Source organism: Rhincodon typus, chromosome 24 (genome assembly GCF_021869965.1).
Source record: "Rhincodon typus isolate 14 chromosome 24, sRhiTyp1.1, whole genome shotgun sequence".
In the NCBI taxonomy this organism is placed as follows: domain Eukaryota; kingdom Metazoa; phylum Chordata; class Chondrichthyes; order Orectolobiformes; family Rhincodontidae; genus Rhincodon; species Rhincodon typus.
This window is the reverse complement of record NC_063355.1, coordinates 24,522,821-24,546,179: the sequence shown is the minus strand read 5'-3', so window position 1 is coordinate 24,546,179 and position 23,359 is coordinate 24,522,821. Positions and strand designations below refer to the sequence as shown.

General features: G+C 37.7%; 1 protein-coding gene across 1 annotated transcript; it reads left to right on the top strand.

Moving 5' to 3' along the window:
- Window positions 1–214: 214 nt before the first annotated feature.
- ppp1cc (protein phosphatase 1, catalytic subunit, gamma isozyme) lies at window positions 215–19,471 on the top strand. Its single transcript, XM_020533806.2, has 7 exons — window positions 215–459; window positions 11,542–11,673; window positions 12,944–13,174; window positions 14,063–14,167; window positions 14,421–14,644; window positions 17,739–17,873; window positions 18,591–19,471. Exons 1-7 carry the CDS (start codon window positions 405–407, stop codon window positions 18,678–18,680), a joined length of 972 nt encoding a protein of 323 aa, XP_020389395.1. The 5' UTR covers window positions 215–404; the 3' UTR covers window positions 18,681–19,471.
- The last annotated feature ends 3,888 nt before the right edge of the window (window positions 19,472–23,359 follow it).

The following is a 23,359-nucleotide window of genomic DNA, read 5'->3' as shown; positions in this document are numbered from 1 at the left end:
TAATATATAGAAAAACGACATAATGTGCATTGAATTTGTAGTAAGCGGCAGCGGAGTGCGCTTAAACTGCAGGGGGCGGCGAATGCGAAGAGACAAAGCGGGACTTGGTTGGAAGGAGCACGTGTGGCGCGCATGTACGAGGTAGTGGGTACACATAGAGGGGGGGGTAACGTGTCAGGAGCCGGATAAATAGTACGGGACGCGGCGCGGGTATCCCTCCGCCAGGCGGTGACGCCATTTTTTTGTGTGGATTTTTTTTAAAAAAGAGAGAGAGCTCGGGAGGAGAAAAGAAGCGGAGAACGAGGGAAGGAGCGGCCAGAGACTGAGAGGCATAGAGGCGACATATCTACTCGTCACCCTCCCCAACTCCCCCACTCCCCTCTCCGGAATCACTACCGTGAGCCATGGCGGATATAGACAAGCTGAATATAGATAGTATTATTCAGAGGTTGTTGGAAGGTGAGTGTCGGGGGTAGCCGTTAGCTCCGGGGCGGGGAAGGTTGTGCCTCAACATTCCCCGGCCCCGGATCAGACCCTGTTCGTTGTTGTTAGCGCCCTCCACCTTCCCTTCAATTACCGGTATTCGGCCCATTCTTCTAACTCAGGCTCTCTGGTCCTCTCTCTCTTTCTCTCTGTCGGCGCTCATGCCGAGTTACTGGCACGGTCCCCCCACCCCCGGCTTCAATCAGAGCCGCCTACAGCCTCCATTCCCACCGCCCCCCACCTCCCGGTGTCCCAGTTCTTTAGCACGGCTTCCACTCCCATCGCGCTCCGGGAGGCCCGTGTGCCGGTAACTTAGACCATGTTGGGTCGCGCAACCCCCACCCCACCGGGCTTGGTCGAAGCATCTGTAGAAATGGCAGGGGGAGGGGAAAGCCCCTTTCCTCCCCCAGCACCTGTCACGTCCTCTTGTATCCCCACTCTGCCCCGATATCATCTCACTTCCCCCCCCCCCGCCATTCGCGCTCTCATCCTGCTCTTTCTCCCCCCTCCCCCCCCGTGTTCTGCAATTAAAGGAGCCCTTAGTTGGAGGGAAGCATTCACCAACTAATCTTTCTCCGACTAAAGAGCACACAGAATTGCTTGTATCTTTTTATTTGAGGAAGACTGTGTTAGTGATATTATCAGGGCACATCATTCCAAAACAATGTGAGCCACAGTTAAAGATACCATGATGTTTCCTGAACAATAGTTATTCCTTAACCAGTACATTATCTTGCCATTTTTTTATAGCTGAGGTATACATGCCTACGAACTGATTGCAATGATTCCTGTACATTGAAAACAAAAAGTGCTGGAGATCACAGCAGATCAGGCAGCATCCATGGAGAGAGTCATCTAGACTCAATGTTAGCTTGCTCTCTCTACACGGACGCTGCCTGATCCGTTGTGATCGTTTTTGAGTACAGATTCCAGCATCTGCAGTAATTTGCTTCTACATTCCTGCACAATAATGCCTATACTTAACTGTTTATAAATTAGGATACTTTATGGATTTTTAGGGTGATTATGGAAGATGCTTTGTAAATACAAATGTCTTAATTCAAATGATGGTGGAGTTCTGGTGATGTGGCTGGTATTCTTTCAATTGTTCCTGCTTTTACTGTCCCACTTCTCCCATGTTGCTTTGCTGCTTTGTGTGGGAAATTGCTGGATTTGCTAGTTAAAATATCAGTTCAAACACACTTGCCTTGAATCAGGTGGTGAACTCAAATCTGACAGAAATTTGGATTGTGTAATCTATACTGTAGTTCAGTACAATGCCGAAGGAGTACTCAGAAGTGTCATCTAAAGTCAATACGTTAGCTTGATTTCTCTCTGTAGATGCTGCCTGACCCTCTGTAAGCTCCAGCACTTTTCTTTTGTTTTCAATTCAGATTTCAGCATCTGCAGTAATTTGCTCCTACTGAAGGAGTATAATGTTGCTGAATCTGACTTTGGATAAGGCCCTTTGCAAGCTCAGGTTTGTAGTGGATCACTTTGAACAGCAGCATGGAGGTTTCCTAAAGTCTTATTGAACTATCTTAACAACTTTAAAAAAAACAGACCACCTAGTTACTAATCTCTGATGTTTTACCTACCTTGCCATGTGAAAATTGGCTGCATCCAGTGAGTGTAAAGTGCTTGGACATCTTGAATGGAAAAGCTATTATGAAAATAATGAGAGCAGATTTTTTTTCTCTACATAGTTTATTGTACTTTGAGACATTATATTTTGGCAATGTAGGCCTGTAATAATGCATTTATTTAATCATAGCAGTAAAGCCTGTCTGCTGCCATTCATGTAGAAACCATCCTGAGATGCTTTAGATTGTTAAAAGGAAGATACTAACCCTGAGAGAGACATGGAAGGTATTACCACTTCTACCAAAGCTTGACGTTTAGTAGAAGAGGGTGAACTCCAGGAGGGAATTACCCAATGAGATCTAGATGACTGATTGCTCAATGATAGGACAAAGTGACAGGGAGTAAGAATTCAAACATAGTCAAAGATAGGCATCACTTTTACTTGGGAGCATGCATCATAATAGGCCAGTCTTCACTTTGCACACAAGCAGCTACTGTGCTGTTTATTATTTATCTGTTGCTATTAAGTTTCCTTAACGGTTTCTTTTTTGCTATATTTTGACGAAAAACTAGTTATACGTTTCGAGTCATTGGTTAGAATTTTGACTTGCTGTGTTGTATCAAGGAAGAAATTGTTACAAAGATCTTCAATTTTAGCAGATGCGTTAAAATTGATTTTTTTTTTCTTGATGCTTAAATGGAGATGATTGCTTCCGTCAGATGAGGCATTTGTAATCCACACTTGCTCCCAAAGTACATGACAGCTGTTCATACAAACATATAGGGTGGATAATGGATGGGTTTTTTGACAGCTTGGTTTATTATATGCTCTGCACTTGGAATGGTCCTCCTTTATAAAATCACTTTGAGCAGTGCATTGTTCAACTAGCTGCAGCCCTGCTATTGTCACTACTCTCCAATGCAAATTTTAAATCTGGCATCGAGGTATGGAGTTTTGACAATTCTCATACATCTAGTCTAAATGTAAAAAATAAGTCCTGTTTATGGTGCTGGCAGCTTTAGTGAATGTTATTGTAAACAAGTTTTTGGTGAGTTTGTGTTTATAAATTGAAATTTTGTGCTTGAAAGATGACCGATGAAGGTTCTATTTATTTGCCCAAACAGTTCTGGGCTGAATGGCCTATTTCTGTTACTACATTTTCTGATCTTACTGTTGGGACACTTCATGGAGTACTGATGAATCTCTATGATCTCAGTGCCGACCTTCTATTTGTTTTTAATTTGTACCAGTGTTCAGAATAGAGGTTGGTCAGGTATAAAGTTTCACACTACTTCTGTATTGCTTTTTTTTTTATTTTGCATTAGCATTTCCCCTGTGATAATATGTGCATCCTTCAGATCAGGGAATCTGAATCTTTGTGCTTTTTTTTGTGCTACTGCACTTACCTCTGAAAACTTCAAACATTGTTTGCAACACAGGACCCTAATTTAGCAGAATAGGGAGACAATTTTGGATTGGAAGATTATCTTTTCACTCCAGGTGTGAATTTTTTTTTTCCTCCCAAGACAACATTCTGATCTAACCTGTACCTCAAAAGTTACAACTTTTGAAAACTAGCTAGTTTTGCAGGTTCATGGATAATGAAATTGTGATGAAATGGATAGTGTATTAATTGAAAATAAACTGTATTCTGTTACCACTAATGTAACCCCCTCAACTTGATGGCCTTTTATTCCCCGAAGGTTGATCTTTCATTAAAACGTCCCTAAAATATGGTTGTGTGTCCTCTGCCCTCTTAATCCTGACATTTACTCAAATATGTTGACAGCTGTTTTACAAACTCTGTGATGAATTCTGGTCCAAAGATACATTTTCAGCCAGGACTAAATGGTATTTTTTTTTTTTTTTTGTTAATTGAGCAAATTATTCCTAGTTATGCATGTCATGACTCTTGAAATGTATACAACATTTTGGCAGATTGAAATGCCCTTCCATCCTCCTTACACCAATGTCAAATCCCATTACAAAATCTTTCTACTTGCATGTACCATGATTGAGTAATGTTGCCTTGCTGTTTCTGCAGCTGGATACTATAGTGCTTCATCCAGAATATGTTTTTAAAAGTTTGTGTCCTTTTAGTCATAGTCTAACTCTAGAAATACTTTTGGGTCTTGTGTTTCATTCTTTTCTCTACCACATGATCTCACTATTTTATCTCAGCACGAAATTGGGGTGGCTATAAAATAGAATTTGACTGGGGCAGAGCAAGGGGGGTTTGGGAGGGGTGGAAGGCACAAGAATCCACAATTTAAAACAACAATAAAGTTTTGGTTCAAACCACAATGTAATTGGGGCTTTCAAATGAAATTGAATAACCACCTGTAGAGGAAAACATTTGAGGACCATGGGTAAAGGTTGGGCCCAGGGGATTATCAGAATTTCTCTACCTGAACTGGCTGCTTATTCTTCTCAAGAACAAAAATAGAAGTTGCTGGAAAAGCTCAGCAGGTATGGCAGCATCTGTGAAGGAAAAAAAATCAGTCAACATTTTGCGTCTGAAACATTAACTCTGTTCTTTTCTTTACGGATGCTGCCAGACCTGCTGAGCTTTTCCAGCAACTTCTATTTTTGTTCCTGATTTACAGTATCCGCAGTTCTTTTGGTTTTATTGCATATTTTTCTGCTGTGTAATCATTCTATGGTTGTGTACCAAATTGACAGCAGTAATCAGGCCAGTTTGTGGTGCTGTTCACTTTAAAGTACATGGGTTTTAATGGAATTTTTTGGTCAACATTGGTAACTATCTAATACAAGTTCTCATGCCTACTAGTTCACCTCCAAAAAATACCCTGTGTTACATTGTAAATGCGTTGCTGTTCCTTCACTTGCTGGGCCAATCAATGGGTGCAATGGTTTATTATTTCATTTGCCTACCAAAAAGGCATCAGAAATAATTGCATGTGTTCACTCGGCTCACGCTACAGCCACTATTTCATTCCCAAATACTCCTGGGAGCCTTTTGCATTGGTGGCAGGAGTTAGGATATAGCTTTTGACATCCAATCAGCTACTGTCTATCTCAAGATTTGTTAAAACTTGTCAAGATTTTGACTGCTGCCTTCTTGGGCTAGGTCTAGTGTTAAGGCTTTGTGCAAGGTGTTTCTACACAACCCAGATATATCAATTGGTAGATAAAGGCCCTTAATTCCAGCTAGTCATTTAAAGTCAAATACTACTATTATTGATTTTTACTGAAAACTTATCACTACGTTAGTTTTGCAGTTTGAGAATATTTTTGAAACTTCCTGATTTTAATATCTTTTACTGAATCATCAGAAACATGTTTTGCAGAGAGAACAGTTGCTAAAAAGTGAACTAAACAAAAGAACTTGTAAAAGACTGCCAATGACTTGAAAATGTGCAACTGAACTTTAGTCTGTATCAAGCTAACTTATTTCCATGCACATAGTGGACTGGTACTGCAACTGTGTGTGCAGGAAGTTCTCCCCCTAGTGCTGCAGCGCAAGTAAACAGCGAACACCAATATATCTTTGCCTGATGTTCCCACACATGCACTTCCCAACAGGAGATTCTATCTGGAAACCCAAAAATCAGATTTGCAATTGCATAATGTCTCCAGCAGTGTTGATATCTGTAACTTGATGATTTCTTGACCAGAAGTTATTTACAGTTCTGCTACTGCTTTCCCAGGTGAAATCAACTTGCAGCAGATTGTTCAATCTGATAACATCTTGCTCTGTTGCTCAGCTACTCACTTCCTTATCATTAGATTGGTGAGAGCTTAGATCAAAAAAATAAGTTAACTGTACTTCAACTGGATACTATAGAATTTTCTGTAATTTGAGTAACATAATGCAAGAATGCACTGACAAAGTATACGCATTTAATACGAATTTAAGGTTGCGTGCACAATCTTCCAGAGATTGAATTGCTGATTTTAGACATAGTAAAGTAGAAACCTGCCAAAGGGAAACTGAATGTTTGTTTGGAGGCTGCTTTTGTGCATCTTTACTTGTAGTGGCTTAAACAACTAGCCTGGGATTCAGGGTCCACTCTACTGGTTGAGGGTGAAGTGTAATTGGAAAATAAATGGTGCTTTATCATAAGGAAAAGATAAGTTAAGATACCCAATTTCAAGAATCCACAGAACTGAAAAACTGAAGTTAATTGGATTTGAACATGCAATGGAATTTTGGAAGTTTGGCTGCTACGTGTCACTTTGTGGCTGGTGAGAACGCAGTACAGCTAAGTAAATAAAGTATTTTGGGCGCAAGAAGATGTGCCACTCCAGGAATTTATCAATCACCAAATCACTTTGAAATATGGTAGAAAGCCCGAACTTCCTCCCAAACAATGGAAATAACATAAGACATGGGGCAATCAGCAAAATTATGGGATGATTAAGGGTGGGTGGTCACTCTTTGTGAAATAATAGTTTTATAGCAGGCCAGGTTAGAAAGTACCAATCCAGCAATTGACCTGAGGATCCAAATACTTGCGCTGTAGTGTTGGAACCTATTTTTCTTAATGAGTGCAGTTAGTGAGAAAAATCCATGTTCACTAGTGGCACTCCAAAAATAAATGCCTTAAATTGTAACATGCACAAAAATAATTCGGATGGTCATACACTGCTTGCTTCAAGGACTTGTGTTGTGCTGATTTTTAGGGAAAAAAAGACTAACTTAATGTAATTTGATTAAGGTTAATCAGACTATCTTCTATCCCTCATCTGTGCATCATGAAGCCTGTATCCCTTTGCTTAATTACACGTTAAATGTCTACTGGTAAATACAGGAGGTGAAATGGGATTGATTTTTATGAAATTGATTATAGTATGCTTCAGATATCCAAAATCCCTCTGAAAAGAATAAGTGACATTAAAGGAACTGTAAAGGTTGTCTCGTATCATCTTTCCTTTTAAAAATGTATAAAAACCACCAAGATGAACAACCATCGTCTTCATTTGTCAACTAATGTTAATATATTTTTTATCCATCTGGATAAAATAACCCTTGCCAGATGTACTATTGTATGCTGCTGTTAAAACTACAAAAAGTCTCTGCTTTCACAATTGACCTGCAAGATAAACTGAATTGGAGTAGGCATGCATGTGCAACCTGTTGGATTAAGGAGTGCAGACTTGAAGGCATTTCATGTTGGATGAGTTCCCATAATTGCAGATGTGGTATTTAAGACCAATTGAATTTGGCTAACTACAGCTTTGTATTTGGTGTCTCGATTATCTTCTGTTTTTGGGCCCTAAGCAGCTGCTTTTGGTTTTGGTTTCGGTTTCAATGTAGAAATAATTTGGATTATTCCCTTTTTTATATTTTGCAGTGTAAATCGTACATTTTTGGCTTCTAACTTGACCAGGTACAGAACAGATTATAAATCACCAGTGGCAAGAACACAAGTATTGCCAGTCTTGATGTTCAGTGCTGGATTTCTGGATAGTCAAAATAACCAAATCTCTTTAACCATGGTTAATTAAATGGTAGTCTGACAAGGTAGAAAGTCTTCCCCAGTCATGAGTACAGAATTGTCCATATTTGTTAATACAAGGTATATATGAAGTTCAGTGGTGAATAATTGTGATCTGCATTTTTCAGATTTAATATCACAGTTACATACTTTGTATCCCTGAGCAGGCAGAAGGGTATTTTTCTCCCCACATTAGCATCCCTCACCTTGAACATAGTTTTATTTTTGTTCAGTTTCTGTCTTGTCCTTTTACTTTGGGAATTTAATGTTATTTGCATTTCTTACATAGGAATGTCTACAATATCCTGTTAGGCAGGATATGAATTGATGGGGCTGAGATCCAGAGCATTAATTCTACGTGGAACTCGTAGACAAATATAGTTAGTAAATAACACATCAAGCAGACATTTGTAAATACTTCACATGGATACTGCTGAAGAAGTTGATCAGAAATGTTATTTCACATCGCTCTGGAGCAGGTGGGCCCTTAACCTGGGTTTTCCTGGCTCAGAGATACCACAAGAGCCTTGAAAATACATATGAGAAAACTTGTATATGCAAATCAACTGCCAGTCTCTACTAGCTGACCTTGACAACAGCACTGCTGGGACCACTATCATTTTGCTCTGTATATTCTTTATATATTTCTTTAAATATGGATATTCCCATTACTGATCTGAACCACTGATTTCCTGTTAGTTCTATGCATGTTCATCTTGGTCCAGACTACCATTACTCTTTCTGTGTTGGCCCTTTACAAAGGTTTGCCCATTTTGTTTTCCCTAGTTTAAGTCTGCTTTTCTTTTTTCACTATTTTCACAAAGTAACAAGCTGTATAAAAATAAGAATGGTATCTAGGTTTCAGTGTGATTGTTTAAACATTAGAGGCTTACTGCATGATTTCTTTACGTCCTTCCCAGGAGCAAAAATTATACTGTTACACCAAATTGCTTTCTGATTTTAATTCACAATTTAGTTAAGTTAAAGTAACTTTTTTCTACTCATCAGCATGTTGTCTGTTGTGGCGTTCATTAGATCTTGGCTGATCATTACATTTCCATTTTAGCTTTGATCCAAATAATTTTTTTTAAAAATAGAACATGCAGTACAGAAACAGTTATTCAACCTAAACTGTAACAGTCCTCACAGTCTACTACTCACCTCCCATCTTCCCTCACCAATCCATGTACCTGTCTATTCCCTTCACCTTTTGCACGCTTATCTAACTCTCATTAAAAACATCTTCTGTCTGTTTGTAATAAGTTCCAAAGTCTTGACATTCTGTGGGTAAGTAATTCCTGATTTAATTTCTTGTGGGCAATCTTGTGTTGATGGCCTCAGCTTTGCTTTTGAAGTTGCCTATCTACATGATAGAGCGGACATGTCAAATATTTAAAGAATGCATGGTGGAACTGCACCAACTGTTCATTCCTGTCTGGCACAAACACAACGGGGCCATGGCTAATGAGGTAAATTGGGGATAATATTAGATCCAAGGAAGGGGCATACGAATGGCTAAAAGAGCAGCAGACCTGAGGGTTGGCAGCAATTTTAGATTTCAGCGAAAGATAACTAGCCTACTATCTAATGCGTAATTTAAACTGACTCTCATTCCTTTTGAGTCTTCATATGCAATACAGTTTATTGGATCACATCTTCATACCATTGATTGTGGCCACCTGAAATAGGAAAAGTAGAAGATTTGGGGTTAATTGTAATAGCTGCTTCGTGGAAACCAGGAAGTTGAGCATAGAAAATAGATGGCCTTTTAAAGGCAATGCATTTGTCTTAATTGGTGCTTTCGTACAAAATCAAATTTAAGCTGATTTTTTTTTCAAATGTTTAACATCTCTTGACCTTTCTTGTTCCCATGCATGTACAGTAAGCACTCCATAATAGCTGTTTCATTTTGAAGGAATGAGGACGTTTAGTGCAATAACCTCACTGACCTGTTTTGGAATATGAATAACATTGGGGATTGCTTGAAATCTTCCAGCTGTATACTTCATGGCTTGCATTTTTCTCTGGGATTCGAGTAGTTTACTACTTTCAAAATAACACAACCATCATTAGCCATTGTTTAATCTTACAAGTCATGTGTTGTGACTTGGATAATCTGCAAAGTTGCTAATATCTAATTCAACTGTATAACGTGTTTGACAGTTTTGCAAATTTGGCTGTGTTTTAGGTTTTTAAAATTATAAATTTTCATCCTGGCAAAAACATGTTTTTTGTAAAAAGATGTTCTTTCTCATGTGAGCTTAATGAAGTCTTTAAGGAAGTTTTGTTATATAGTTAGAAAGCTTTATTTTAAACAAAGATGGCTTCAGGTTTTAATTCATGTCAGCAATGAAATTGATTATGACAATATTCAATACGCTCACTTAAAAGACTATTTGAATACCATTTTCTTTCTATCTAGCTAATGGATGTACGTTAGTGAATTTGCAGTGTGCCCTGCTGAAATTCCAAGACAATTAATTTGATTTTTGGGATTTTGTCTGTGTGGTTCAAGACCATTCGAACAAACAGACTAGGAGCAGGAGTAGGCCACTTGCATCTTGAGCCTGCTCGATCATTCAAAAAGATGGCTGATTATTCCACAATCCTGCCTACCGCCAATAACCTTTTCACTTCCTTGCCTAAGAATCTACCTTAAAAATATTCAAAGATTCTGCTTCTACCATTTTTTTTTGAGGGAGAGCATTCTGAAGACATTCAGTCCTCAGGACAAATTTCAATTCATCTGTCATTAAATTCGCAACCCCATATTTTTAAAACACAGCTTTAGATTCTCCCACAAAAGGAAACATGCTTTTGTGTTTGCACCCTGTCAAGACTCCTCCGATCTTGTATGCTTCATTTGAGTCATATTATTCTTCTGCGCTCTAGTGAATACAAGCTTAGCCTATTGTCCTTTCCATGTAAGACAACCCATCCTTTCCAGGAATTAGTCTAGTAAACCTTCTAAATGCGTTAGAAGCATTTCAATCTTTAAATAAGGAGACAATACAGTACAGTTAGCTAACTGCCTCATAACTAAAGTATAATGTCATTGGTTTTGTGATTAATTCTGCCTACAATAACTTTATAATCTAATAGAATTTTATTCCCTAATTATTTGTTTTACTACTCTTTCGCAATTCACACTAAGTCACTCAGATCCCTCCAGATCTGTGATCTCTAATATTTAACAGTTTTAGATAATATGCTGCTTTATTGTTTCAGCCAAATGGACAATTTTACATTTTCCTATCTTGTATTCAATTTACCAAATAATTGTCCTAAACTGTCTCTATCCCTTCGTTATCCCTTACGTCGTCTTCACAGTTTACTTCGCTGCTAACACAAAGGTAGATACAAATTTACTTTTGATCCTGTCATCCAAGACATTTTAAGTTGTAAAATGTTGAGGTCCCTTCACTGATTCCTGTGGCAAGATTGTAACAAGTGGTGTGTCAACCAAAAAAAAGACTTTTTATATAAATGCAAAATATGGTTGATGCTGGAGATCTGAAGCAAATAGAGAAAGCTGGAGAAATCAGCAGGTCGGGCAGCATTTGTGGAGAGAGGAAAAAGTTAACATTTTGAGTCTAGTACTACTCTTAGCACAACTTCTTCAGAACAACTTCAAAATCCAATTATGCCTAGTGCTTCCTGCTAGCTAGCTAGCTAGTCTTCTCTCCATGTCAATGTATTGCCCCCTACATCCTGAGCTTTTTAAACTTTTTCTATTAATCTTTCAAGTGGCATCTTATCAAATGCATTCTGGAAATTTTTTAAATACAGTGCTATCTAGATATTAACCAGGGAAAGATATATTGTTGATTTCAATGTTGCAATGTTTCATTTGATATTTTAATATGGAAGCTGCAATTACCCTACCCTTGTATGTTTAGCAACCCAGTAAACTTCTCAAACTGCAAAAGGCAATATTTAAATCCTATAGTACACGTTTCCAAATTAACAGCAGTCAATTGATTTTTTTTTTTCTTTTTTTCTTCAATCTAGTGCGAGGTTCTAAACCAGGAAAAAATGTACAGCTGCAAGAGAATGAAATCAGAGGCTTGTGCCTCAAGTCTCGTGAAATCTTCCTCAGTCAACCTATTCTTCTGGAACTTGAAGCTCCATTAAAAATATGTGGTGAGTAGCATTATAGTCAATTATTGTCTTGTATGCTGACCTCAAATGTTTGAATCTCAAAATGAAATTGTTTTTCGTGTGTTGAATCTTTGGATTCTAGTTTTTAACAAACTCCAAATTACAAGCAGTAATAGGCCACATATCTCCTGGAGGCTGGTCCATCATTCAGTAAGATTTATGGCTGCTCTGATTATCCTACGTCCCCACCTATCCTATCCGTAATAACCTTTTGTCCCTTGCTTATCAGAAAAAGTACCTGTGCTTCTGTAATTTTGAGGAAGAGAATTCCAATTCAGAATATTTAAACACTCCATTTTGAAGCAAGGTATTAATCTTGACATTCAAAGTTATTTTAATTTTGCTGACTGTACAATGCCCATTAAAAGGGAAGTGACTTATGAAATGAAACCTTGCAGAAAATGTTTTCAATTTTAAAGAAAGGCCATGTTTTTTATTTTTTAGCTTAAATAAGGGCATTGACTTTTGACTTTTTAGTGTATGGTGTGAAAATGAACTACTTACACACTTTCTGAAGTATTCATCTAAATTTTTTTTAAACAAATGAGAGGTTTATGCAAGTCTCTTGCAGTATTATTTTAGATATTAATTGCATCTCAAATGTTCCAGCTGATGGGTTGCTGTATAAAATAGCCAGGGAGGAAACTGTCTGCTCTGTTTCTATGTATAATTAAACAAGTGACTTTGGGAAGAGCCTTTATGTTAGAAATTTATGAGAGCATAGCTTTGTCATGAATGGTACGGGATTGTCATCTGTTTTATCTCAATTACTGATAAAATTACTACTACATTAGTCTTCCCTTTTCTCACGTCTGAGATGAAATGCAGATTCCACTATGGATATGCTTAGTGTTACAGTGAGGCTAGGCACAAAATACAATAGCTGTTAGAAATTTTAATAGCTTTACCTCATAGTGTGCACAGGAAATTGTGGGTTTTGCTTCTGCTACTCTTTTATAAAGAGGAAATATGTTATGTGCTTTTAATTCAAGGCGTAAACCATGCATAATGGCTGAGCATTTCATCTGGAAGTCATATACATGAGATGCTCCGTTTCTGCACCTCTTCTTTGTGCCTCCACCCTATGAACACTCTCTCTGCCACATCTGCACAGCCCATGCCTGTCTGTTTTACTGAGTGTTCTAAATTTGATCCAACTGTCTGACCCATGTTTCACTCTACTGCTGTTTGATGTACTTTTAGTAAATGATTCTGACTGAATTTTTTTTTAATCTCCTCCCTTCCCATCCAGGTGATATTCATGGCCAATATTATGATTTACTTCGGTTGTTTGAATATGGAGGATTCCCACCAGAAAGCAACTATCTCTTTCTGGGAGATTATGTGGACAGGGGAAAACAGTCTTTGGAAACTATCTGTCTGTTGTTGGCATACAAAATTAAGTATCCGGAGAATTTTTTCCTTCTGCGTGGAAACCATGAATGTGCCAGTATAAACAGAATATATGGATTCTATGATGAATGTAAGGAAATATTACCTAGTTTACTATTGCATAATCATAGTCAATTCTGCATAATAGTTGTTTTTTTTTTTAAAAACAATTCTAATCTACTGAAGATTCTGACAACTTTGCTCAAGTCAGGCAAGTGTATGTGTGTGACTAAAGCTACTATCTCTATCTCTAGTTCAGCTGCTTCTTGCCTCAGCAATGCTTGTAGTGAAACTAAACACTCTAATGAGAAATAAAAAAGACAACCCTTGTTACCTCTTTGATAATGCCTCTAAATTGGAACGGATTTAGTCCCTTTTAGTTAATGCATTCTTTTGAATGTTTTTGGAAATTTATTATGGTATTTCATAGCTTTGTTCCCATTTAGTAATTGAAATATGCAAGCTTAAAACATTATCATATAATATTGTCATTGGGACATCTCTTATGCAACTCATTCTTCAATTTTAATACTAAACCTACTACATGAGTGAATGCTGAGAAGATGAAAAGAAATCTTCTGATATTTAGTTTTTCAACCCAGTCAAGCAGGAGTTGAAAGGGATTAATTCAGTGTTTTACAACTGGTGCAGTAATGAGTCACTTATACTTAGCTGATTTGTCCCTTGTAGCACTTCAGTTTCAAATTAATGCTAACGACAGTAAAATGCAAATTTGTCTTTTTCCTGTTTCAGTTCTTAAAAGTTGATTATTTTTCTTTTTGCATTATCTTTCTTTAACTCATTTCACCCAAAGATGATGGGTGTCCAAACATTAAAGATACAAATGGTGCAAGTAAAAGAAGCCATTAAATATTTAAACGCAGCTTCCAAAAAAAGTTACATAAGTCTATGTCCCAGATTTTAAACTTTGTGTTCCTCTTCATTAGGTACCTACCTTTTCCCCATGTCTGTCTTCTAGGTAAAAGGAGGTACAATATTAAATTGTGGAAGACTTTTACAGACTGTTTCAACTGCTTACCTATTGCTGCCATTGTGGATGAAAAGATATTTTGCTGTCATGGAGGTGAGTATAATTCAGTTTGGGTACAGGATCTTGCCTCCTTTGAGGCCTGGGATTTTTAAAAGTAACATTTTAATGCAAATTTGAATTAATTATGAATATTTCTTTTTTTAGTTAGGCTTTTTCTTCATTTGCTGAATGCCAATGTTTTAACTTATACCTTTTTAAAAACTTCTCATTGTAATAGTACAATTAGTGTTGCAGTAGGGAGCAGAGAATGAGTATTCAATAACTTAATTTTACTTTCTCAAATCAGGCTTGTCACCTGATCTTCAGTCGATGGAACAAATCAGACGAATCATGCGACCCACTGATGTGCCTGATCAAGGGCTTCTCTGTGATCTCTTGTGGTCTGACCCAGACAAAGATGTATTGGGATGGGGTGAAAATGATCGAGGTGTCTCATTCACATTTGGAGCAGAAGTAGTTGCAAAATTCCTTCATAAACATGACCTGGATCTGATCTGTAGAGCCCACCAGGTATGTCATAGCAGTTTTATTTTGCCTCCTATATAAATGTACTGCTTTTAAATATTTATAAATTTTATTTAGTTAAATTGAGAAACCAACTACTGAATTTCAGTTAAATCTAGAAATCCAGTTGTTTACCTATTAAAATATCACTCATTCTGATTTAATGCAGCTTCTGCTATTCACTAACTTGTTTAAAATACAACTGAACAGTAATTAATACCTGCAATTTTCCCTAGCTTGCCATGCTCTTTTTGTAATGCTCACTCTTCAGTTGTCATTTAGTACACTGCAGTCAGCTAAACTATGGTATGAAAACTTACTTTTTTTAAAAATTTCTGTCTATTATTCATGTGTAAACCTTTAAGTTGCTGGTGAATGTGCTATTGGATAAATTGATTATAATTTATTGTTTAATGTGGTAAGAAATCAAATGGGTCATTTTTTTAAAAAAACTCGTATTTTGATAAGAGAATCTTTGATTTGTTCCATTTTATAATTTCAGTTGTGTGCTCCTGAAGAGTTCAGATTAGTGCTACAAACTGTCCAACTGTGCATGCAGAATATAGTCTTTCTACATGTAATCAAGACAAGTAGTTATGATTAGTGTTGTGTATTATGAAACTGAATACAGTGGATTTATTGAAGAAAAGTTTGAAACAATTTAATGTTAAGTTAGAGATATTGCAAATAGGGGTGGGATAGGCAATTAGCTCTTCAAGTCTGCTCCACTAGTCAATATGATCATGACTGATCATTCAGCTCCGCTTTCTCCCCATACATTTTGATTCCTTTAGCTCTAAGAACAAAATCTAACTCCTCCTCAAACGTTCAATGTTTTGGTCTCAACCACTTTCTGTGGCAGAGAATTTCAGACTTTCAACACTCAGGATGAAGGTGTTTCTCCTCATCTCTGTTCTAAATGGCTTACTGCATGTCCTTCGACTGTGACTCTCTGGTCATTTGGAACATCCTTCCTCTGTTTACCCTGTTTAGTCTTTAGAATTTTATACTTCTAGGAGATTCCCTTTCATTCTTCTGAACTCCAGTAAATACTGAGAGTCTTTCATAAGTCAGTCCTGCCATCTCAGGAATCAGTTAACCTTTGCTGCATTCCCTCCATAGCCAGAACATCCATCCTCGGATAACCAGACCAAAACTGCACACAATACTTCAGGTTATTGGTCTCACCGAGGCTTTGTCCAATTGCAATGACATAACTGTTCTTGTCAAATCCGCTAGCTATGTAGGCAACGTATTATTTGCCACTTTCACCTGTACGCTTTCTTTCAGTGACTGACGTACAAGGATGTTCAGTTCTCATTGGACTTCCCCTTTTCCCATTCTATCACCAATGAGATCTGTTTTTTGTTTTTGCTGTCAGTGGATAACAACATTTATTCGCATTATACTTCATCTGCCATGCATTTGCCCACTCACTCAACTTATCCAATTTGCGTTGAATATCTCTGCATCCACCTCATGGCTCAAGCTCCCAATAAGCAGTGTGTTGTCTGCAGGATTGAAGATATTACATTTAGTTCCCTGACTTAAATCATTAATACATATTGTGAATAGTTGGGGTCCTGTGCTGATCCCTGTGATACCTCACTAGACAGTGGCAGCCACTGACGAAAATGACCACTTATTTCTCCTGTTTCTCATCTCCCAGCCAGTTTTCAATCAATATCGTCTACGCCCAATCCCAGGTGCTTTAATTTTGCACACAGATGTCTCATGTTGGACCTTTATCGAAAGCTTCTGGAAGTCCGAGTAAACCACATCTAGTCTTTAGGATTTACTCTACTCTTTTACACATCTACTGTTTAATGCCTTCCCAATATTACTATTACAGTTTGGAGTGTAAATATACAATTGCCACTATCATTCTCTGCCCCTTGGGTGTTTCTAAGCTCTACCTGCACTGCTTCCACTTCAGAGATAATATCCTTATTATCCTATCCAACATTGTTTAAAGTAGTCTCTAATCATCAATGCTACTCCATCTCCTTCTTTGTCTTTCATAAAAATCGAATATTGTTGCATGTTCAGTTCCATCCCTCGTCATCCTGCAGACACATCTCTGAAATCCCAACTCTACCATACAAGTTTAGATCTATTTATAAAACTAATTTATCCACTTTGTTGCAAATGCTTTCTGCATTAAGATTTGTCTTTTTAACACTTAGTCCCATTTTGCATTATTTTGTGCTGCGGCCCCGTTTGATCTTTGCTCTTGAGTTCTCTGTGTATCACTTAATTCCCATTCTTGTCTTTTTGTCTTTGCCCTAGTTTTCATTTCTTCTGTCTCCTTGCATAGCTTCCCAGCCCCTGTCATTTTAGTTTAAACTCTCCACAAATGCTCTAGCAAATCCACCCCCTAGGATGTGCGGACCAGTCCTACCCAGGTGCAACCCATCTAGCTTGTACTGGCCCCACCTCTTGCAGAACTGGTTCCAATGTCTCAGGAATCTGAGCCCTCTCCCTTGGCAACATCTTTCCATCCACATATTCATCTGATATATCCTGCTTTTTCACTCTGACTAGCATTTGACACTGGTAGCAATCCTGAGATCACTACTTTTTTGAGGTCCTACTTTTGAACTTGCTTCCTAACTTCTTGCTCTTTTTAGGACCTCATCCCTTATTTTGTTTTAAACCTATGTTGGTACCAATGTGTACGACCTGCTGCAGAATGTCCTGTAGCTGTTCTGAGCCATCCTTGACATATGTTCGATATTAGAGTGAAAAGGTATGATGCCAGGGACACAAGAAAACAAAATTGTCATACTGGCTTAATCCAAACTTTTATTCAAACTGCAGGCTTCTGTCTAAATTTCTTAGCATTGATTTTGTTGGCAATCTTTTTGAATTGGTTGGAACAAGCAATTTAATTCTAGCTGCTTTAAATACTAGTGCCTTCTATGTTGACTGCTTCTGTTTTACTTGAGCAGTTGTATTAAAATGGCAGGACTTCATACTACCATTTAAATCCCAGTAATTTGAATTAAAAGTAACCACTAGTAATATCTGCTCTAAATAATGTGTGAACGGTTTTGATCTGTAGTAATCCATGTTCACTTTGTTTCCATTTCTGAAACAGGTTGTAGAAGATGGATATGAATTCTTTGCCAAAAGACAGTTGGTGACTTTGTTCTCTGCACCCAATTATTGTGGGGAGTTTGATAATGCAGGTGCTATGATGAGTGTGGATGAAACCTTGATGTGTTCTTTTCAGGTAAGCTGAACCCTGCGGGTTTGTTACAAAGTAGATTTTGTTTTGTGCGACAAACTCAACAGTACAGTGGATGTAATAGTTCAAGTTTCATTTTTCTAACTACATACTCGATGGGCATATTTATTGTGAAGTTTTTGCCAGACATCAGGCCTCTTTATTGGAGAAGACAGAGGTAAGCAGCCTGCTAATAATGTTCCTGGAGAATGGAAGACCTTAGAGTTCAGACTTAATGCACACAACTTTCTTGTAATTTGATGACATTGAGCGTTTAGGTTTTGGCACTATCTAATGGAAGCTGTAGTACAGATGATTGTGTGGTTCACCAAAGTTTTTGAGCATTTCAATAAATGGAATGTATTCACTGTTTATGATTGGGTGATTTTTTTTTTTAAAAGATGTTTGTACAATGTTGAAACCTAAATCCAGATTTTACCACTTTGCTTGGCATTCATAGTCCAATAGAAAACGACTGTTGGTTTGAAAATTAACTTCACAACTGGGCACCCGCGGATTCCATGTGCATCTGTATGAATTAGTTGTTCATGTTAAATGCTAATGAACACATTTCTGAAAGATCTAAAAATTAAGCTGTATTGTCATTAAAAAGTGGCCATTTGGTACAATTGTAAATAATTAGGGATTTAACCTTTTTTTTTAAAAAAAAGGCCTCTTGAAAAAAATCATTCTGTTTTTGAGATGTTCACTTCCTTTTTATAGATTTTGAAACCAGCAGAGAAAAAGAAACCTAATACAAGCCGACCTGTAACGCCACCAAGGAGCATGATCACAAAACAAGCCAAGAAATAAAACCAGGAACTCTGGCATTGCCTGTTTGGACTTGTATTATAACAGTTTGTCTCCATTTTTAACTTTTTTTTTCTTTTATGTAAAGTGTATCTGTCAGCTTGCTTGAATTAGATTACTATTTGTTGACTTGTGGTTTATCTGCTGTGATATACAGAACCATGGTTGCTGTCTCTGAACAGCAAACATGTCTTCTCCCCCACCTCTCAAGATGGAAGAATATAAAATAGTACTGTAGCTGTTTAATTTGCATCAGGGCTCCTGATTGTTAGCACTAGCTGCTAGCAATAATGTGCTTAACTGCTATTCCTCAGCAGGTTTCAATGTAGGTCAGGGGAGGGGGTTGGTGGGGAAATAGAAATGACTTGTAGTTGACAGAATTTTGACATTTTGGTACAGTTCACAAAAGTGATATAAATGCCTTGTGATGACCGTTGTTTTCCTTTTTTTATTTTTTTAAGACCTGAAGAGGTGATGCTTGTGAGCTGGTAACTGACCTTTGGGGGGGTTGGGGGGCAAAATCTCACTGACGTGTAGGAAGTGGCATACTGTTTATAAAACCTCAAAGTTATAGTTCAAAAAAGATTTTGTACTTTCTCATGTTTTTATTTAGAGGAATGCATCTGCTTTTTTCCAGTCTACATGTCTGTTGTGTAAACAACTGTTGTATAGATGTCATGATTTAGAAGGATCTGCCCCTCCACTCTGCCAGCATCACAGAGAATGACGTAAATTTGATTAAGCACACTTCCTGTACTGTATATTTTAAATGATGAAATAAAGCCATTATTTTACATTTGGCATCTTGATTTGTTTTTAAAGTTGTCAATATTAGGTTCCTTGTATAATGCCAAACAAATGCGTTAGTAAACACCTGGCAAAGATGGAGGAGAACAGATTGAGAAACAGTTAGCATAGGTTATTGAACTTTAAATTGTATTTGTCATTCAGCCATTCTTGTTCTTTTGGGATTGGGAGGTTGTTTCCTCTCTTCCCATCTATTGACCCTGGTCTTGAGGCCAAGCAAGCAACCTGTTCCTGGGATTCTGTCATTATGCAGTTGGCAGTTGGCAGTTGGCCATTGGCTGTATGATAGTTGTTTTTGAGTGTTCAGTATCAACTTCCTCTGCTATCTCCCCATGATTTCAAAGGTTAAGAGCTTGTAGTTTGAGTTCTAAACTTTTCAAGTTCTGCACAAATGGACTTTTGCCCTTTTTTAGTTTGTCCAAGATCCCCATGAAAGTATATTGCACCAATTCTCTCCCCCTTTTTATACTACACTGTAACTTGTAGATGCTTCACTTTTGAAATCATTAATATTTGTAAGGTAAAAATGCGACTGTATCCCTTCTCTACATTGTGTCCCTGCTAATGGCCATGGAGGTACTGCTTTATTTCCCCACCCCTGCCACTTTGCTGGGGAAGATCAAAATTGGGCACATCCATATGAGATGCGTGGCTGGTTTTTAGAGGGCAGATTTTAAAGTGGCAGATTCCTGGGCATGCTTGCATGCTGTACTCTCAACCAAGGAATTAACTAATTTCATGATCAAAAATGGGAAGAAAAATAAAGCCTTTTTACAAATCTGGATTCTTGCGCATCTGTGTTTTGGTTATTTAGCTAACTTGGAATTGAAGAAACTATCACAATATATTGTGTGCCTGAAATGACAGTCATAAGCTCCAGATTTTCCTCTTGGATAATTTATTATCATCCAGACAGGAAGATTATTAATTGTTTAATAAATTGAATAACTAGTTATGAGCAAGAGGGGAAAGTAACTCGGAAAATGGTTCCACACCAAGTACGATTCACTGACAAAATGTATAGACGACCGACTTGGAGAAGATTTGGCTTCAGTAGTCTGATTCATGGTAAAGGTTCCAGACACACACCAGGTTCCAGGATCTATTTATTTCACTGTATTCACTAAAAATTCGGATGGACCAGTTCTAGTAGCCAACATGCCTTGTGAAAGACTACTCCAGGGTACTGGTGAGAAGGTGTCCTTTAGTATGTGATGCTTTTTTCTGAGAAGTGAAAAGGTACACCACATCAGTCCTTCAATCTACGTGGAGTATTGACATAATTCATCATTTGGTCAACCTGTTAATTGCTCAACAATTTTAACTAAAATAGAATTAGTAAAAATAAAATTACATTCCCACAACTGCAGAGCAGAATGTAGTGTAATTGTATTGTCACTGAACTGGTAATCTGGAGCCGAGGAAATGGTTCAAATTCCAACACCAGATGGAAAAATTTGGATTCAATAATCTGGAATAAAAAGATAGTCTAATGGCAATTGCTGTTGATTGTCATAAGAAAAACCCATCTGGTTCACTAATAACCTTTTTTAGGGAAGGAAATCTTCAATCCTTGTCGGGTCTGGCCTACTTGCCCCCAGACCCACAGCAATGTGATTGACCCTTAACTGCCGTCTGGACAATTGAATTAAAAATTAGTGATTGAACATGTTCAAATGAAGATTCGTAAGTACAGAAATATGCTCGATTGTTAAGTTGGGTGCGTATAATTAAGCAAATCTGGCTGAGTTGCAATTAAACACATCCCACACAACTTTTTCCTCTGAATATATATGCAACTTCAAGTACTTCAACTTTTAGGTATTTGGTGGAATTTTCTTTTACATGAGTATCCATGCTGTTAATGATACAGCACTTTTGTCTCCCCTCTAGGTGACATGGGCAGTGCTGTGTAGCCTCCATTGAAGCGCTGTTGTTCTGTCTCGCTGTGAATTTATATGGTCCTGTCTGTCATGGTGGGCAGCCTTGTTTCTGGTTTTGTACTGTAGTGGTATGTAGATGGGATCTATTTCAACGTGTTTGTTAATTGCGTCAGTGGTTGAAAATCAAGTCTCCTTGAATTCTTGTGCTTGCCTTTGACGTTTGAAGGACATCAGTTTAACTGGGACAAGCACAACAAAGACAAACATGAGAATTCATGGAGGCCTGGTTTTCAAACATGCAATTAACAAACATGTGGAAATAGACTCTATCTGCATACCATTACGGTACAAAACCAGAAACGTGACTGCCCGCTATGACAGACCGGACCCCATAGATTCTGAGCAGGACAGAACAACGGCGCTTCAACAGAGGCTACACAGCACTGATGTGACCTTGAAGGGAGATGAAATGTTTGCATGAAAACTAGCATATTTGGTTGTGAAGCACTTTGGAACATGTAGAAGTGAAATATGCTTAATTGCATGTCCTTTGTATGCAAACAGTGGTCATTCACTTCTTCACCAAACTCCATTTCTGTTTTCAAAATCATTTAAGACTTGTAACTATTCAGTTTTGGTTAGTTTCTTTCCATCCTGCTGTGTGTCCAAGAAATCCTTCTCGGTACCATATTTTTAGACTTCAATTTGTGGACAAAATTTTCAGCTGCTTCATAAAACAGATGCTTGTTGATTTATTCATACTACCTGCTTTTCTTTCTTATATTTATTGGCAAATGTTTAATGGCATAGGCCAATCAGCTGATTTATGCAAACAATACAGCCTGAAAAGCAGAATGTGGTGTATCTAACTCCAGAAAAGGAGAACACTTGAAATTAGGGTTTGCCCTTTGAAGTCAGATGAGGGTTGTTGTTTTTTTTTTGAGGATTGAGACACTTTGAACACTACTTCAGTGGGTGGCAGGGGCACGGTTATTTTAAGAGAGATTCTTATTAGGTAAGAGAATCAAAGATGGGAATATGGACTTCGAAACACAAACAGAACAATTGTGATCTTATTGAATGGTGCAGCAGTCTTGAACGGCTTAATGCCTACTTTTTGCTCCTAACTCAGGTTTGTATGAAAACCAGAAGATATTGCTGCACATCCTGTTTGATATTCTGCTAACATATTGGAGGTAATATAAAAATGACAAGCTCTTGAAGGCAAGGAGCTGAATGCTTTGCAGCTGTAAGATCAATTACAAGTAGAAAGTGTAAATGCTCCTTGTTATCAGCAATGTTTTAAAAGTTTAAATTGTTCAAAGTTTACACCTAGTTTCTTTAATGCGATATGGTATCGTTCTTGAGAAAGTGGAAGTCAAGATGCTTATATAAACTTTTTTTCTTTTTTTTTTTTTTCCTTTTGGCACCAGAGTATTTTCAATACCAAACTTGGAAGGTCATGCACTCTACTTGAACAGCAAGGAAAACCTAAGTACTTTGTCATTTTTGTATTGGGAATTAAAATTCATACCACTTGCCCTTCACTAAATATGTTTTATCACAGACGTGAGGACTATCAGCTAGGGTTGTCACTAGGATACTCTGATATCATCTCTGGTCAAGAACACTACACAAGCTGCATCCCTTATTGTTTTGCAATGCTTTCACCAATTAATACCTACCCAAAAAGTTGGCCCTGACAAGGATCTGCATGGTACATTCTGAGTGCTCGTGGTATCTTTTATAAAGTAAGGCTTTAGCTAGAAGAATGTGAACACTTTCTGAGCCACAGCGAAAAATGCAGTAGGAGATCAGAAATGCTAAAGTGAAACATGGGAAGCTGGAGAGAGGAGTGGAAATAAGTACGTAGAATATGACAAGTATGCAAAAAAGAAGGAAGTAACATTAAGAGCCATTAAAGATCAGCTTACATTTCTACCATATTACAAATTGCATCCAAGAGAAAGAAATAAAATAACAGAAGCAAAA

Coding starts and splice junctions, on each gene's coding strand:
- ppp1cc (XM_020533806.2), top strand. CDS start 405: ATGGCGGATATAGACAAGCTGAATATAGATAGTATTATTCAGAGGTTG. Junction 460..11,541: donor TATTCAGAGGTTGTTGGAAG/GTGAGTGTCGGG, acceptor TCTTCAATCTAG/TGCGAGGTTCTAAACCAGGA. Junction 14,168..14,420: donor GATATTTTGCTGTCATGGAG/GTGAGTATAATT, acceptor TTCTCAAATCAG/GCTTGTCACCTGATCTTCAG.